General features: G+C 37.7%; 1 protein-coding gene across 2 annotated transcripts in view; it reads left to right on the top strand.

Moving 5' to 3' along the window:
- Positions 1–12,852, top strand: part of MTMR1 (myotubularin related protein 1) — a 36,284-nt gene extending 23,432 nt beyond the window's left edge. For both annotated transcript variants that reach the window (XM_010285461.1, XM_010285460.1), the window contains one exon: positions 12,352–12,852. In XM_010285461.1, coding sequence (XP_010283763.1) covers positions 12,352–12,516 — 165 coding nt within the window. In that variant the 3' untranslated portion in view covers positions 12,517–12,852. The remainder of the gene's footprint in view (positions 1–12,351) is intronic.
- Positions 12,853–17,684: the final 4,832 nt, after the last annotated feature.

Raw genomic sequence — 17,684 nt, 5'->3', positions numbered from 1 at the left:
TGAAGAAGATGCAGGATGTGTTCAAACTTGGTAGAATGATGTTTTCGTTAAAGTCACCAGTAGAATAGGGAGTTACAGTATCACTTCATGGGCTTGTGACAGGTAACAGATTAACAGTCTTTGTTGTCAGAAGATTACTTTTACAATACTTCTATGATACTTTGTAACACTTTTTAATACTTTTATAGCCTTAACCTTCTTGTAGAGTTTAGTGTACCTCTGCTTTTAACCGTGTTTTGCCCTTTACCAACAATTATATCAAATATAGCAGTAGTTTCTGAAAGAATTGGACTATGTACCAACTCATTTTGGAGGCTTTCTGAACTTAGTATCACATAGATGCTTGTTTTCAAGTGACCTTTACAGTTTCAAGCTGGCATGCTAAAGATTAAACACTCCCTATACATGCTCCTTGATTCATCCAGTGTTTATTCTTATAAGTAATGTCTGCTATTCAGATAAATCTCTAAAACTTGTTAGACAAATACTCCATATGCTCTCATGCTTAGAAGTCTGAGGAAAGAACATTCAGTTTGTGTCACAGCTGTAATATATCTGAGGGTGATACACCATCTCTTTATTAAGGTAACATTCCAAGGTACCCCCAAGCATATTATGAAAAATTACCTCTATTAAGTGACTGCTCGAAAGCTGCTTTCATCTTCTAGCAGTTAGAATGAGACAGGAGTTTCAAATTTATTAGACATCCACAAGTCAGAGGCTGTTGTAAAAGATGGTGTTCCAAGGTAAGTTTCAAGGACAGTACACTGGTACAAGTCCAGGCATCTGAGAAATACCTTTTAAGGTCCTGGAAAAGTCTGGTTTGCTTGCTTTCTCTCCGAGATGTTTCGTCTGAGCTGCTTTGTTTCCCTTACTTGTTCTATTTTGGTTGATGTAGTCTTGTGACTCTTAGGGACCTGTTAGGTGTTAGCATGGGTTAGAACTTGAAAGATGGTGTATTTTAATTTTTATGGTTTTAAAGATTAAATTGTCAACTGCTTTTTAGCAAAATGTCATCTTTCCCTTAGCCCATTTGCTGAAAAACATTTGTGTGGTTTATGCATGTTTTAGTGTAACCAACATGCAGCAGTGTCAGTTTATTACTTGTATTTAATGGAGATCTATAGGCCCTGAAAGCGAGCAGGCTTTGTAAACACACATGAAAGCTAGTCCCTGGAGATGAGGGTGGGGAAGAGATGACATAATAAGAAAGTATCAGAACTGTCATATACTTAGAGGCAAGCTCTGCTCACTGCCTCTCTGTTGAAGAGTACTCTGCCCACTTCTGTTGGAGAGCGCTCAGGCACTCTAACACATGTGAATCATTGATATTCATTGGTCTTTGAGAACAGGTCCCTCAAATCAGCAGGCTGAAGGTAACAAAATTTGATGATCCTGGCAACTGCCTAAACTTTACTGCTACCTTCTATTTTGACTTTTTATATCTACCACATTAGCTTTGTCTTGTGAAGATACGTCATGCCTTTCCTCTTGTCTTTGGCTTGAATTTATGTGATTTGTGACAAATCTTTGGATGTGTTTCACATCTACTTGGATAAATTTGCTGCAGAAATTGCAGGTTTTTGTTGCAGAATCGTGTTCTCCAATCTAATTATGAAAGCACAAACTCATGCAAACAAGTAAATAACAGTCTTTGTAATCACAGAATACTGAGTTTGCTTTCTTCTGTGTTTGCATTGCCTAGTTTCATACCATTAACCGATTCAGTAACATTCAGACCCATTCAGTAACAGCAAAAAGATAATCATTATTGCGACGCCCAGCAGGTCTTCACTTATCTTCGGTGAAAAGATTTCTTAAACAATCAGTGGATTTATAAAAAGAATGTGCATGTCTGCCTAGTGAGAAGAGGTGTTTTTGTTGAATAACTTTTAATGTGGTTCTTTTGTTTTTCAACTGGAATAAGAGAAGATAAATATTTAATGTTAATGAAGAGCTCTCTGATGAATAGGAACTCAAGGCAAACTCACATATTTTTTTATCAGCTGCAAAAGCTTCTTGAGGAAACTAGAAAATGTTTATTGTTTTTTAGGCGCTCACCAAAAAGGAGAAATGCCTTATTACATGAGTTTAAGGGAAGATGAGGAATAGTCCTTTAACATGATCAGAATGGAAATTTGATACCCATTATCAGCCATCTTTATATTATGGGAGAGGAAACTTGCAAGAGCAAAAGGGCAGTTTTTAGTTTGAGGCAATATTTTAGGTTTTCTAATTTCAGCTTTATTAGTGAGTGAGGCTTGAATTTTTGAATGGACTGAGAAGTTAATCACTGCACTTCATTGACTTTTCTATTGGAAATGAGCATATATCACCTTTAATTTTTTTAATTTGAAAATTACTGAATGCTAACTAGATATAAGTGTTGTACTCTGTCTTCAAATATCTGTTTCTCATCAGACCTCTAACAGTACAGTAAGGTCTGATGATATTAGTCATTGCACTAGGATATACAGAGTTCAGACTTATTCTTATGTTCTGTAAAGAAAAGACTGCTTATAATGATATATCTTCAGTTCTAGTTTAGTTTTGTGGAAGGCTGAATTGGTGGTTTTGATGGTGTTTATTTGCATCGAGAACCTCCTTTTAGGATTACAGCTGTATTGCAATAGATGCTCTGCAGTTAGGTGACACACAGTCTCCTTCCATAGGGTTCAAAGCTGCAGTGTCTTGAGAATTGAACAACATGGAAAATTCTAGGTTAAATGTGGACATCTCTTGTAGATTCCCTTTTTGCTAACCTGTGCTTCAACAAGGTCATTCTAACTCTTATATGAAATAAAATGTTCCTCGGTTTCAGTTTGGAGGTGTTACATAGTTATTGATGTCTTGTCCCAAGAAAGTTACATAGATTTTAGTCCTATCTTATTTGAGTTCATTGACTGAGAAGAGGGTTTTCTAAGATCTGCCCTTCCCTTGGGTTGGGAGAAGGAGAAATGTGTATTTGTATGTGACGTGGAAGATGAGCTCTTCCATTCTCTCTTACAGAGGTGTGTGCTCTGTGGGTACTGGACTTACAGTCCAGCTTTTGCAGCTGATAAAAAAATGTGCTACTGGACTTACAGATGGCCCTACTAGTCTGGAATAAATACGATTGTATGATGGTTTTGAATGTTTCCGGTTGGTATCTTGTATTTCTCTTTCCTTGCCTACGTAGTCATTCAGACCTCTTCTTTACACTGGTTTGAGGCGTTCTGACTGCCACATGTCAGTTAGTTATCTGCTTGGGCAACTCTGGAAGGTGGAGAGAACACAACAGATTATTTTCCTGGATATGTCTTCTGTAGGGGGAGTATTTTTGAACTAATATACTCTTATTATTCATATATGTAGAGCATGAGTAAAAGTTCTGGTCCTTTCAATTCAAGCTGTGCTTTCCTATGAGAGGCAATGAAAAGAATGTATTTTAGTCACAAAATTTACATAGTCAGTTAGGATATGTTTAGTTGTTTTTATGCCTTCTGGGAAAAGACATTCTAACCCTTGGAGTACAGGGCTTAAACTTGTTTTGTTTAATTGCTTTTTAAAATTTTTTTCTATGCCTGCTAATTTTTCTTCAAGCTCTGTTCTGGAAATTTGGCCATTGTACTAGAGATAATGTCACAGGAATCCCTGTAAGTTTTTCAAATTCATTCTTTTCTTTGTGTATATGGACTTTCATCCAGAATATAAGGCTAGCACCATCTATACTCTAGAAAGTCAATTCAGCTGCTGGAATGGGATCATCTGCTAAAGGCAGCCTTAGGACCTTCCTTTTCATGGGTTAACAGCTGGCTTAAAAGAAAGAAAGGAAAAGGTAGGAATAAATAAGTGTTCAGTATATACAGAAATGATCTGGAAAGCATATAAATAGGTTACAATCATTGCTGCTTTTTTTTTTATGCTCTGTATAGAATTGTAGAAGGATTTGATGTGTTGAACAGTTGAGTGATTAGATGTCAGCTGAACTTCAGTGTCAATAAACACAAAATACTGCATATTTAAAAGAACAAATAAGATGCTAAGTGTCAGTGCAAAAATTGTTGAGAAGAAACTGGAAAACATAATTGCCGAGATGCTTTATCCTGCACATAACTGTCTAGCACGTGGGGTGTTCATATTATTTATACCTGCCTTCAGTCAAGTTGCCTGGTATTTTCCTCTCTGAGCATGTTGACGTTGGTTGTAATATTTTGAAATTTCATACATATGATTTAACACCATTTTGTAGGCAGGACAAAGCCATCATATGGCTCTGGGAATGCTTGGCATTGCTGGTCCGCGATCCATGGTCTTGAGTCCATCTTCTTGCATGAAAGAATGAGGCAGGAGATGTCAGGAGAAGGAATCACCGTGTGGGTTAGGTAGCTGAGTGTTGCCCTAGTTAAAGAGATTTCATCCTTGCATTTACTGCAGAGTTTCTTGTGAGACAAGGCAATTTTCTTACACTATCTGGTAGTTTCTCTCTATCTAGGTGTCTAAGTCAAGATTTCCACGGTCTAATTTACTGCAGGTAACTTTAGATTTGCAGACAACACTCCTAGCACTCAATTGATATGGAATAAAATAAAGTCTAACTGCTTATCCTGTGTGCTGAAAGAATCTGTAGTTATTTAAGAAAAAAAAATTGGTATCCTGTAATGAGCACGGCATCAGAACATGCACAGAAAGGGAGAAACTAGTACCGTACAAATAATCTTAATTTTGGGGAGTTTCTAAGGTACTTTGAAGAGCAAGCACTCAGAGCATTGCTCTAATCTATCAGACGTCTAAATCTAAAGGGGCTGTAGGTTTTAACAAGCAATGGCATCAGCTTGTAGCATGTAGAGTTTCCTGAGTGTGGAAATCTGTGCAGTTGTTTGCAAAAATCTCTTTTCTATCCCACATGGTAGGATTAATAATTTCTGTTTGCTAGTCATTGCTTTTCCAAAAGGCCCAGGGGGTTTTGCTTGGTTTCCCAAGAGCATACCTCTACAGTAAGTGTGGAAGTATTGATTATAATTGAAAACTGCTGTTTTCATCATTTGAGATTGCCTTTTTCTATGAGTATACTGTTAACTAGGTTTTAAAAGCAAGCCTGTCAGAGTTCCAGCTCTTCATGAAGAGGAACAAAAAGCTCAAGTGAAAGATATTGCTGTCTTTCCAATGCACAGAGTAGGTTTTTGAAAAATTGACAGCCTTAAGTCAAGCAATGAATTTAAAATAACCATTTTCCTCTGCAGTCTTTCTTCCCTGTTGCTAAAATAGATAAAGTATACTTGCTGAACAAGACAAAAAACATTCACTGTTGAACAATTTTCATGTGAATGACTGTCCTTGAGCTAGTACAGTAATACACAGTAGATATCTATCCAATTAAGACTTGGCGGTGCTATAAGTGAGTAGCTATTGTAATTTCTTTTATACCTATCCTTGTGTTGACAAATTTTGCTATCCAAAAGCACTCCAGAATCCTGAAGGATTACTTGGGAATGAAAACCTGAAAATCAATACTGAAAGTGAACTGTAGTAATTCTGTGCAGAGGAAAGTTGTTGGGTTTTTTTGTTTGGAGTTTTTTGGGGGGGATGGGGAATGAAGCTGTATTATGTCTAGATTTTTTTGTGTGTTGTATATTGTATTGTAGTTTCTGTGTGGGTATAATTAAAAAACCCAAAACTATCTTTCTTCAAGTCTCAGGAATAATTTATTATAACTGTGAAGTGGTGTTTTCCGAGAGTTAGAGTACACTAGGTTCTGCTTTCGATGTCCATGAGGATAAATCAGTTTAAAAAATTGTTTCATATCAATGGTATTTTAAGCAATAAAGAATGTTTCTTTAGCAGTGTTCTAAGTATTTTTCAGCTCATTATAGGCAGTAGGTACCTTAAAGTGTAGGAAAAGTGTCTGCTTTTGAATGAAATAGGCAGCAAAGCTAGCTAATCAGGAAAATAAAACCCTACCCATTTTAACTGGTTAATTTGCAGGAACCTACAATCGCTTGTTTCTGAGTGAAGAATGTTACTTGGCTCACTTAATTTTGCAGCATTTTGCTGTTTTTTACTGATTGGATGGGGGTTTCAAATATTGCAAGCATCACTAGCAGCGGGAGAATTACATCAAGCCTTGCAGGGGAAGGAGGCTGCTCATATCAGAGAAGAAACTCTGGAGAGACAGGACAACTGGCAATATTGTAGATAAGGAAGGGAAGGGAGAAGAAGCAAGTAGCAGGGAAGTAGTGCAAGAGTGGAAGGTAGACATAAGTGAATAGATTGTATAACGAGGGAGATCAGGTCCTAAGTTTAATCATGGCTTGATGCAGAAAAGTTGGACTGGAAACTTAAAAGAATGTTGAAATGGGCAAAAATGTGAATTGTTGAAAGGCTAAAGAAACCAAAGAACTCCGCTAAATAAAATCTTCCTGATGAGATGATTTTAAAAAAAAAAATATTTACAAAAAATCAGTTCCTTAAGATAACTGAGTGAGAGAGGGGTAATGGAATAAAAATAGGGATTTGAATGGGAAAGGATTACAAAACTTGGTGAGAGCTTAAAACCAAACAGAAAGATGCTAGAATCATGGACAACTGGGATAAGTCTTTAAAGCTTATATTTAGTGCTAAGGATGTTGCTCAGGATGGGTAAAAGGATTAGGGACATACAGTTTGGGTAAGGGGCTGGAAGAAGTTGGTTATGAGTTAGGGAGGGGAACAACATGCAGTCTCAGACATATTCTTCTTAGTTTCTGAGTCAATATTATAGTAGCAATTAAAAGGAAAAAAAAGAAGAAAAACCTGAAAAATCTTCTTGAGGTTTTGCAGGTAAATTCTCCAGCTGTTACAGGACCAGCTTTTTGGTTAATGCCTGAAGCAAGGTCAGACTTCCCAAGGGTCCAGGCCCTTATCCCCACTACTTAGTGGTGCTGGCAGACTCCTTACTCCTGTCCCTGCTTGGATTGTGTTGCTAGCTATATTAGATGTAAATGCCAGTTTTCTTTCAGATTGATCAACTTCTAATCACTTTTTAGCAAATTTTATGTAATTAGAGAAATCTAATTTTATTTCTTGTAAATAGTCAAATGACAGGATTTTTTGATGAGGTTAACCCACCAAAATCTGTTAAAATGTTTTACATTCACCTTCATGTTTCTACTTTTATTTTTTACTGGAATATTTTGTTAAATAACAGAAATTAAATTTATTGGTTTTCAGCACATTGAGGTAATTGTTTAAATAACATGTGAAAAACACCCTGAAGACCTAATGAGCAATGGCCCAGCCAATTTTCCAGCCCAACAAAACCGCAGATGCTCTGCCAGGTTAGGTTTCATCTGCTTAGGCTCCTCTTGTGCCGCAGAAGCAGGTCTTTGCTTTCCCCTGGAGTATGGACAGAAATGATGGGGACCTGGCTGCAGTGGCTGGGTGTTGCCTAGCAGCATTACTGCGGCAGCATGCTGGGAAGCTGGTGTGACGAAGGAAAGGATGCACACTCTTCTGAAAATCTGGTATCGATACAGCGGAGTAGAGCAGCAAAGAATAACTTGAATGCAACTGGGTGGTGGGTCCAGAGTCATCTTTGAGCTTCCACTCCTAGTTTGAGAGGGGGGATGAGAGAGTAGAAAACAGTACATCTGCTGTCAGACTCCCAACAAACTCATCTCAATCAAATCAATTATCTGATTTCTTAACAAGACTGTAATAACAGCTTTCCATGGAGACACTACTTGTGCTGTGCAAGTATACACTGCTAGGGTTAAGGTGGTAACGAGATCCTTTAAATAAACGATCTTCTCCAAACTTCTTGTTCCTTACAGAATCAGTCACTTTTCCACTTCCTTTTATTCTAAACAGTGGCAAAGTGAAGGAGAACCTCGTTCACAGCAAGCCATTACGGGTGTTATTGTGAAGGTTGTTGAACCCATTCCTTTTTGAAGAAGGCTTTATTTGAGAGAGGAATCACACACTGAAATACAATGGCATGAAGCAACAAAACTGGAGATAGTTATCTGTAAGAATTTGCACAGGAATGTATGAAGTAACACTGGCAGCAACAGGTCTTTAGGAAATGTGGAAATGAAATAAACTTCTTTTTCTTTCATTATTTTCATGGTTTTTTGTGACAGGATTCACTTGAAGATACTTCATCCTCTTACTCCTTCTTCTACTTGCAAGATAGTAGGAAGTTGTGTAATTCTAGTTCTATTTGGTTCTCTTAATGGTTTCATTAAAAAAAATACATGTGACTTGAGGTTGAGGCTTTGTTTTGGGTATTTTCCCCTTTTTTCCCTCTAACACTGTTTTCTGTCTTTTCATGTTTTCACATTTAAATTTGCTGCTTTTCCTAAAAAAGGGAAGTTACAGTAGAAGAATCTAAGTCATCTGGGAAAATGTAGCTCCTCATGCCATGCTGCTTTTCAGGTCTTTCTATAAGAACTTCTATAATATTTTTTATCTCTCAGCTGCCTATACCACCCTTTTCTTACCCCATGAGTATGTAATTCTAACATGGACCCTTATCATTAATAAATCAGTTATTATCAGCTGCTTGAAAATACTCTGCAAGTGCTAAAGATTTCTCTAGACTGAATTTGACATGTTAGTTCATGAAATTAAAGTATGTATTGGAAATTTAGTGTGTGAAATCTATTTTTTGGCATTTTATCATTTTACATCAATATGCATCTACATGATGCACGTGTTAAATGACAAGCAACAAGAATCTTTTCCTGGGAAAGATTTAACATTTGTGTTTGCACTACCATATGAAATGGCATAATGATATTTATGTAGAACTGTCTTGCAGTGTTTACATCTAACATGCACTTATTAAAAGATGGCTAACATTTTAAAGGTGACCTTTTTTTTTCTTTCTTTTTTTTTTTTTAATTGTAAGTCCCTACTTTCCCTTGCTTACAGCTTTCCCGGACTCTGATGATTGGTACTGAGTCACCAAGTATATGTGTCTGACTGAATTGTTTTGTAAAACTTCATCCAAGAAGGCTCAGTTGCTTATGAGAATGACTAAGAAAAATGTTTTCCCATATGAAAATATTGGTATTGTAGACTCCTTTTGTTGGGGCAAGGGACTGCTTTTCTGTAAATGTTCCATCTCTAGGGCAAACGTGAGATTTTAGTAAGAGAGATTAGGTTTCAGAAATGTGCCTGCTCATATCCTGGAAGAAATTCATCCAATTTGGAGGTCTGAGGCTGGAACAACCTCAGTGAATTCTCAAGGACCAAGAATAAATGAAAGTAAAAGGACTGAGAGATGGATTTGATACAGAGTCTATGAGAGAGTTGTGACAAACAGGGAATAGGAACTAGGAGTGAATAATGCTCCAAGTGCTGGAGGTCTTTGCTTTCTGTTCAACCCATGGAACACAATCTGAGAAAGCAGGCTGGAGGGGGCATGGCTGCAGACAAAGAAAAATTGTCCCATGGGTGAGGGAGCAGGATGCTGCTCTGGAGAAATAAAGTTTGTCCCTGCCTTTGCCACAAGATTCCTCTGTTGTAAGGGAGATACCTGGAGCAGAATGGTCACTATGTGTGTACTCCTTAATTACTGGGTGTCCTGCTTGATACGCACAAGGCTGAACTGCAGAATTCCTAAGTTCTCTGCTAAACCAATCTGAGATTCGAGGTATGCAAAATTAGGTGCTGCAGAAATAAATTTGTTTTTTGACATGAGATGACAGTACAGACAAGGAAACATAAGCATTTTAAGTTCAGAAGAATAAATAAAGGATGGGGTCAGACACTGCAAAGAAAACTAAATATTGAAAAACTGCTCCCTAATTGAATAGCATCAAACTGTGCACTGAATATATGAGGAATACAAGGGGAAGCTACTATTTTAATGTTTATTTAACCAACTATTTTATACAGATGTACAGGAAGGCTGAATTGAGTTTGGAGAAGTAATCTTCATTCTGACACCTCCTAATTTTTTGAGGGTGTAATTTTGCAACCTTAATGTTGAAGAGTTTTTTATGTAACTGGAATAGACACAGACTTTTAAAATGTCATTATTGTTATTTAGCTAATTTATTGAAAGACAGTCCTGTTCTTTGAGATGGACGTGTCGGGAGAACACCACTGGGGTCAAAATTTGAGCATGTGTCTTGTTGAATTAGGTTCTGGGGGAATGCAGAGGGACTGAGATGTGCAGCCACACTTTTCCTCCTTGAAGCACTTTTGTGCCAAGTTCTGGCAGCCGCTTTTGTGTAGTGTATCCTGAAAGGATTTGTAGGGGGTTCCCCAAAAGCCAGTTGTATGGCACTGCGTTCTGTGAGGGTTTGAGCATTGTGCAGTGGAACACACCAGCTAATGCCCCTGTGAAAGGTGTCTGAGAGAAATTGGCCTGTTACGCTGAATCATGATTAGGCTGTGCAGAAATCAGGTACAAATCTCCTGTGACCCAGGGCTTGTGTGACTAATGATACCGATGGTAAATCACTCTGTTACAGACCTAAGTGTTTCAGGAAAATGTCTTCATAAAGAAGAAATCTGCAGTGGGATTGTGTGAGGAAGGCATCTTTTACTTGACAGGGGGAGAAAAAAAATAGAAGGGGAGTGCTAATTCCAGAAATTCTTGGTCTTCAGTGAAATTTGAATTCTCCATAGTGTGTATTACAGCACCTTTGACAAAATTCATCACCAGGCTTAGTTTTGCCATGTTTTTAGGTGTAGACATCTCCTGTAGACCACCTCAAAAAAATAAGATTGGCTTTCTGGACGGTGTGCTTTGTGAAGGGTGTGATTAGTGAAGGAGGCTGTTGCCTTTAGACTTGTGGCCTCACTTGCTAAAGAGTTTGTATGGTGGATGCAAGAGAAGATTGTAAGAAGAGAAGGAATTCATTGCATAATGAAGCCAGGACTCCAGGGTCATTGGGAGCTTGGTGGTGTGCAGCGATTGTTCTGCTGAAGACTCTGTAAGTTATGCTTTTAAAATTGCTGTAGATGGCATGCTGGATGAATTGATGACTCCCAGGATACTGGGAGCAGCACTTTGTGAATACACTGAAGTTTCTGTTCATGGGCTAAGCCACAAACAAGAAAAAAAGCATATGGCCAAAAAGATGTTGACCTAAACCAGACTGATGCTATTTTATTCTTTTAAGTTAGAACTAAAGTTAGAAATGAAATGGTATTTTCTTGTTTCAGAAACATGAGTGTTAGATTTTAAAAATGTCAAAATCCAATTTTTTATGAACTTTCTTTAAAAAGCCTGAATTCACAAAAACATAAATTGTGACTGAGTTGTGTGTTGATGGCAAGAAGATAAACCCTTTCTGGGTTTTGATATCGTCTTCACATAGCATCGTCTGTGAATTTCATGCTCAGGTGTGGATCCCAGCCCTGTCATCACTTTTAAGCAGTAGGAAGCAATCGTGGGTGAATGCAGTTTCCCGGAGCCTGGCATTCCAGAACCCCAGGGTATAAATTACTTAAAATGTCTAGGAATCCATAGGTTTCCCATTGCTGCGTTTCCCCATGTTTGTCTTGCCAGCCCAATTAAATTACTTTCCCATCTTGCTCTTTCCAAAAGCTGTAAACAATTAAGAGTTCATACAGGGTAAAATAAATTAAAAGCAATTTGCAGTCAAACTTTTTTGGCCTTTCTGTGGCATTTGGAAGATGGGGAGGTCTCTTTGTGCTTGTCTGAGATAACAGATCCAGCTGCAAAAAACAATGTGGCTTGCATCTTCCTTTGGCCATGATATAGTTCAATGTTCTACATGAGCATGAAAAATGCCTAGAAGTCTGATGCAGAGAGGTGCATCTCTGGTGTTTTTTGGGCACTGTCAGAAGTAGAGGCAGAAGCCTGATCCACTGCTATGAAAGGTTTATCAGAGTGTGATGCCGGGAGGTCCACCACAAGCACAATTCACTTGGCTGCTGCACTTTTCTTGCTGAGAAGCTGGAAGGGGTCAGACTCTTGGAAAGATGCCTGGTTAGAAGAGTAACAAGATGCTCTGTATGGAGCCAGCTTTATGAACTCTACTCTCTTTACAAAATAAGTTCTGTCCAAACAGGCAGGGGAAATAGTTCCTGGGAAAGGCATTTTAAGTTCAACTGAAAGTGGTATTGATAAGGGATAGGGGCACAGTTATTGGAGTATGTGTGGTATCCCATCAAGACCATTTGCAAACAGTCTTTTGAATAGGTTTTCTGCCAACTGTGGTGTTAGAAAGGGACAGTGTTCTGAAATGTTTCATTTCAAATGACTAAAGAAACAGTTTCCCTAGATACTGATATACTGAAATTCATAGGTGTTGGATTCATTTTGTTACTGAAGGAAACAGAGGAACCGTTGCTTGAGAAGATAACTCGCTGTGAGAGTCAAAGTAAGCCTTTTCTTTCTTCACCTGGCAGGTTCCAATCCATCAAAATCTTAAAGAGCTCCTCGCCATCCGGACGGAGCTTCAGAAGAAGGTTGAAGATTTGCAGCGGGAAGCTGCTACACGATCCATTTCTTCCTCCTCTGATAGAGGTTCGTCTCCCTCCCATTCAGCCACACCAGTGCACACCTCTGTGTGATATGTAACAAGAGCCGTGTGAAAAAAATTATGTCAGGTAATAGAGACAGGAGGGTGAAATGCTTTTCCCATCACAAAAGGATTGTGAGTGACTTGTAATTGCTATGATCTACATGCCTTACTCTGTGTCTGATATTACCATGATGAGGCCAAAAAGAGTTTCAATAGATGTGATGTATTTTCTTGTTGGCAGTTCCCACATGTGTTTTGACATCTCTAGCTAAATCACCAATTGTGAAATTAAACTTTGTTTTGAGCAACTAACAATTTAACCATCCTAAAAAGGAATCCATCTGCCAAGCAGACAGAAAAATGCTTCTCACACTGCCTAGGGTACCATGCCTGGTTGAGAGAATCAGATTAAATGCCACAGAATGTTTTCTGAATGGGAGCTCCTTATTTCACTCAGTAATGGGTTTTTTTGTTTGTTTGTTTTTTTGGCTAGAGCAATTCTTTTTTAGGTAATTAATGCACATGGAAATTCATTTTAAAATAAATGTTTTCCAGTGTAGTCAGTTCTACATTTTGACTAAATATGCCATTAAAAGTGGATGAAGTTAAGCTGGATTTCTCAAGTATACCGTATACCACACTGAGTTGTATGATGTAATATATTTGGTAAAGCATGTATTTTAGGTTTTTTAATGCCTTTTGTACAAGTTGAAATAAAGTCTTGTGACTGTTTAGCTTATTGTTCAGTTTCAGCCTCCTGAGAGAGGGGTAAACTTATGTCAAAGTCTTGTACAAAGTAAAAGTTTGTTTTCTAGCAAATGGTAATATTTGGGGTTGGAATGACACCCAGCTGTGTAAATTGTATAGTCTGTATAGCGCCACATTTTGTTAAGCATGTTTTGTTTTAAAGTGTACACACAAAATGCAAAGCTGTGTCCATTTATACACATGTGTATGTGATGTTAAACATATGCATACTCCCGTGGTTTTAAGCTGTAAGTTCAGAAAATGGATCCTGCCTGTCCGAACTCTTTTGAAGACCTTAACTTGTAATGACTTTGTTTGACAAAGTTTTTAAATAACATGATCTTAATTGGTTTTCTGGAAATAAAGCCTCTTGGCTTTTTGTTTTTTAAATTGCTGCTAGCATTTTTTTCTGTAAAGTGAATAAGTTAATGGTGTTTTCATAAAATATACATTCCGAACTTTCTTTCATCTCCCTGCCCAAAATATTCTGGTTTGATTACTGTAACATCCAGCGTTTTTTAAAAAATGATTCAGTGGCCTTCTTGGAAGGCCCAGAAATGGTGCACGCTGAAAATTTTCCCTGGGTTGTTTTCCTTGCCATGTTTCATGGGAATCTGGTTCTTCTCCTTAGAGCACTTAAATGCTGCAGCTCTGCTTTTTGACTTGTGCTTGTATTCCTCCAAGTTCTGCTGGTGGGAATTAAGCCCCGTTCTTAAGAGCCAATTGACTCTATATGCTGATTGTGGTTTTTACTGTCTGTGAGAATTCGTTTATTGCTGCGCATTTGTTCTTAATATGTGGCGGCACTTTCCTGTTTCTCTGCATTCATATATGTAGCATGAATAAGGTGATCTGCTGAGCACTTTTGCAAGTTAACTGGAAAGGCTAATGTGCTGTATCCAGTCTTACAAGTTTACTGTGTAGTGCAGGGTATTTCAACATGTCCTTTTTATTACAGTGAATGCTTTTTATAATAGATACTCACCTACAAGAACAAAGTTTAGGAAGGTTTGCATCTCTTATCAACCTCAGGCTTTTTATAAATAGATGAAAGATGTTTTCCTGTAAAATGATTCTGCTGAACAGTATGCCAGCAGTGAATTTTACATTGCCAAAATATGTTGAGCTGGTATTGAATTAAACTCTTCCATACTTCAGATTTCCTTGACACTTTAACTGTATATTAAAGCAAAGCACATTATCTCTAAAATGCAGTGCTAAAGAAAATCTTTTGAAGTTTTCCTCTTTATTGCTGCTAATAATCACAACATTTTCTCTATAATTATTGTAAAAGTGATGACTGGATTAGCTTGGGCATTCTGAGATTTTTAAAGCTTAGATTCGTAGAGCTAAAATCTGAGAATTCAGTTTTGCGAGAAGAATACCAGTTACTGCAGCTGGCTGGCTGTTTATCCACAAGTTTCAGTGTAGCTCAGCGAGTCTTCTCTGATCTGAAGAGCGAGCGCTGGGGGAGGGCTCCTGCTGTAATCTGTGTAAGCACAATGGCTGTTTTTGTATGTACTTAGCATGGAAATTTTCGAAGGTATTACATAGCTTGTATATGCTACTTAAAGCATATTTTTATATTGAAGAGGTGACTCTTTGTACTCAGTCTGATTCCTGATAATCAGATTTTTTCCTATTGATGAACAACTAATTCTGTCATTATTTTTTAATGAGGCAGCATTGAACTGGTTGGGGAAAGAGCAGAACCCTGCTCGCTGTCTGATGCACCTTGGACAGAAGTATTAACTTCTGAGTGAAAAGCTGGATCTTCTTTTGCTTTGGTTTTAGGTTTTCACTCTGCTGAGTATAAAGAGACTGTGCAAAGACAGCAAGCAGTTAAATTTGACCTGTAGGATTTTCCTATTGTCCCAGAAAGGGCTGAAGCCTTGGTAACCAACTGAAACATTTTTTGATTTTAAATTTAAGTGAATCATCAGCATCAGACACTTTGCTGTTTTAGTCCTGTTTCAGAGCTCAATTACACTTTTTCCTCCTTTGCAGATAAAAGTAATTTTTTTGCGGTTTCATGAAAATGGAAGAAGGCTTTTAAAGCTGGTAAACACTGCTATCTGCCTGGTTTTGTTCTGCATGGGCAGCCTTCCTCTCAAGCAGTTAAAGCTTTAAACAAGAGTGTTTGATTTTTCTCTTACTTTCCAAGAAAAGCTGTACTAATTCATATGCTGTATGTAGCAACACCAAGAATGGCGGCTTCTCTGAAAACTGGAGATAAAGGATCACCAACTCCCATTCACTGAGCCCCACAGCAGAGGACAAATTAAAATGGACAATTTAGAGTATTCACCATGTGAAGCATTTATGTTAAAAAGCCAAAAGGAATGTCCATTTGCTGAACTAAGTGGGTATCATACTAGAGATCTTGTGCAGTTGGGAAGAAAGAATTCTATTTCTACAAGAAGTATGAATCAGAATTAGATAGTGTGAAATATAAACCACCTTTTTTGACTGTGAGACAAAGCACTGCGTCACTATACAAAGGTCAGAAGCTTAGTTTGCATTGCAAACCAAGGGCAGCGAAAAGGACCAAAAACCAGCCTTGCTGAGTGCGGCCAGGGACACAGGGCACTGCCTAGAGTTTAGTTGCTGGGTCATCCAAAAAGAGCATATGCATGTGTGTGTGTGCGCGCGCACAAATACTTCATTTTTACCATTAAATTAAAGTGTTCATAATGACACTTGTTTTCTCATAAAGTCCGACTTGTTTTGTTTTTTTTTAAAAAAAGTTTTTAGTGTAGTTATAGATGATGTTATGTACAATAAGGATATAGCCCACCATCTGCAGTTTCCTTCCAACATGCAAAAACCCACAAAAAATCAAGTCTAAAATGTCTTACTTGGCAACTTGGTTTATTCTGTGTTTTCCAATGGTAGTCAAATTCTGATTTTTACCCCCATGATCCTTACATGCACATTAGCAAAATGAATCTTACCTTTTCATAGCATAACATTAAAGCTTCATTTGATATAGACTGCGTCTGCATCAGTAAACAATATGCCTTGCTTTTAAGCAAGGACTTCACTCAAAAGAAAGGATTCTCTAATTTCACAATACCAAGGTTGTTTCTGAACTTGATTTGTTCCTGAACCTCCTTTGTTGCAGAAGCAAATTTTTAAAGCCTTAGCCTGTCGGCTCATCTTACTTTTCAGAATTTGAAATGGTATTACGGACCAATTCCATTTTTATCACAACAAATGAGTAGTTAAGACTGACAATATAGCACTTGTAAGGGTTCCTTAGCGGGGTTGCGTGAAAATGACTGAATTTATAGTGCCAAAATATCTGGAATTCATGTCAAGAGTATTCGCAACTGAAGAATCTAAACCGAAGGAGCTACGACAGTATTGCCAAAGGAAAATGCAAGTAATTGATAGAATAAACAACAGGAAAAGAGCTAGTTAAATTCTTTCAATTCTCTGTTTACTCTGTAATTGAGAAACCTCTTCTGAATCATTTAATTAAAAATAGTTTTAGTTAAGCTGAAGAAGTGAGGTGTGGTAAGAAAAAAGGCTCACAGCACAGGTAGTACATAAACTCTCAGGGCAGCTGTATAGTTTTTCGACTAAAAAAAAATAAAAATCCCTAATAATCCCAGTTTTCCAGTGTTTTAGGGCCTTTTTATAAAGGATGAGAAAGTTCATACCATGTATACAGAACCGAAGTGCAGGATTTTTAAAAATTCTGCATCCAGATTTAAAGAGAGTAGATACTAATTAAATGAAAGTAGTTAGAGAGGTCAGTGCTGGGTCAGTTGTTTCAAAACTTGGATTACTACTAGGAAAATACACAGGATTCCTCTCACTTGCTATAATGCCTAAAATATAGATGGTGGAAGCTCCCCGTTCCTCAGAGTGGTATGGAGAAAGAGACAGGCTGCAGTAAAAAAGCAATCTGAGCCTTTACAGACATTTAGCACATTAAGACTTTGACTTTTGTCTAGTTTGGAAGAGAAAACCAAGTTTAAATTATTTACTGTGGTATTTGTCAATATTTTCCTATTTGAAATCCTAGAGAAAGAGATCTTGAATTCCATTACTGTAAATTTTTGAAGAAGCTTTCCCTTTTGCTGGGCATTTATGGTTTTCCACATACCTAAAAATTACACTAAGGCATAAGTATTCACCAAAGTCATAGAAACAGCCTGGGGAAAGGAGCAACTTCTGAGTTCTAACAACAGGATGGGTTTTTTCAGTGAAAGCTAAAGCTTTTTTTTTTTTTTTTTTTTAAGCAGTATTTGTGAATCAGACGCATGTTTCTCCTATGTTCTACTGTAAAGAGTTTCCCAAAGGAGGGGTAGGTGCTATATTCTTTAAGCAATGCTGGACACGCCATTGCACTGTCCACTAGACAAAGAGGGAGGGCACGGCAACAGAAACGCAATAAAACCGATGATCTGCACCGACGGAAAGCACGGCCGTCGGCAAAAGGAGAGATGGAATTACGGTCGC

The sequence above is a fragment of the Phaethon lepturus genome, unplaced genomic scaffold, assembly GCF_000687285.1.
Source record: "Phaethon lepturus isolate BGI_N335 unplaced genomic scaffold, ASM68728v1 scaffold19284, whole genome shotgun sequence".
NCBI classification, from domain to species: domain Eukaryota; kingdom Metazoa; phylum Chordata; class Aves; order Phaethontiformes; family Phaethontidae; genus Phaethon; species Phaethon lepturus.
The sequence above is the reverse complement of the archived record's forward strand: the minus strand, read 5'-3'. Positions and strand labels throughout refer to the sequence as shown.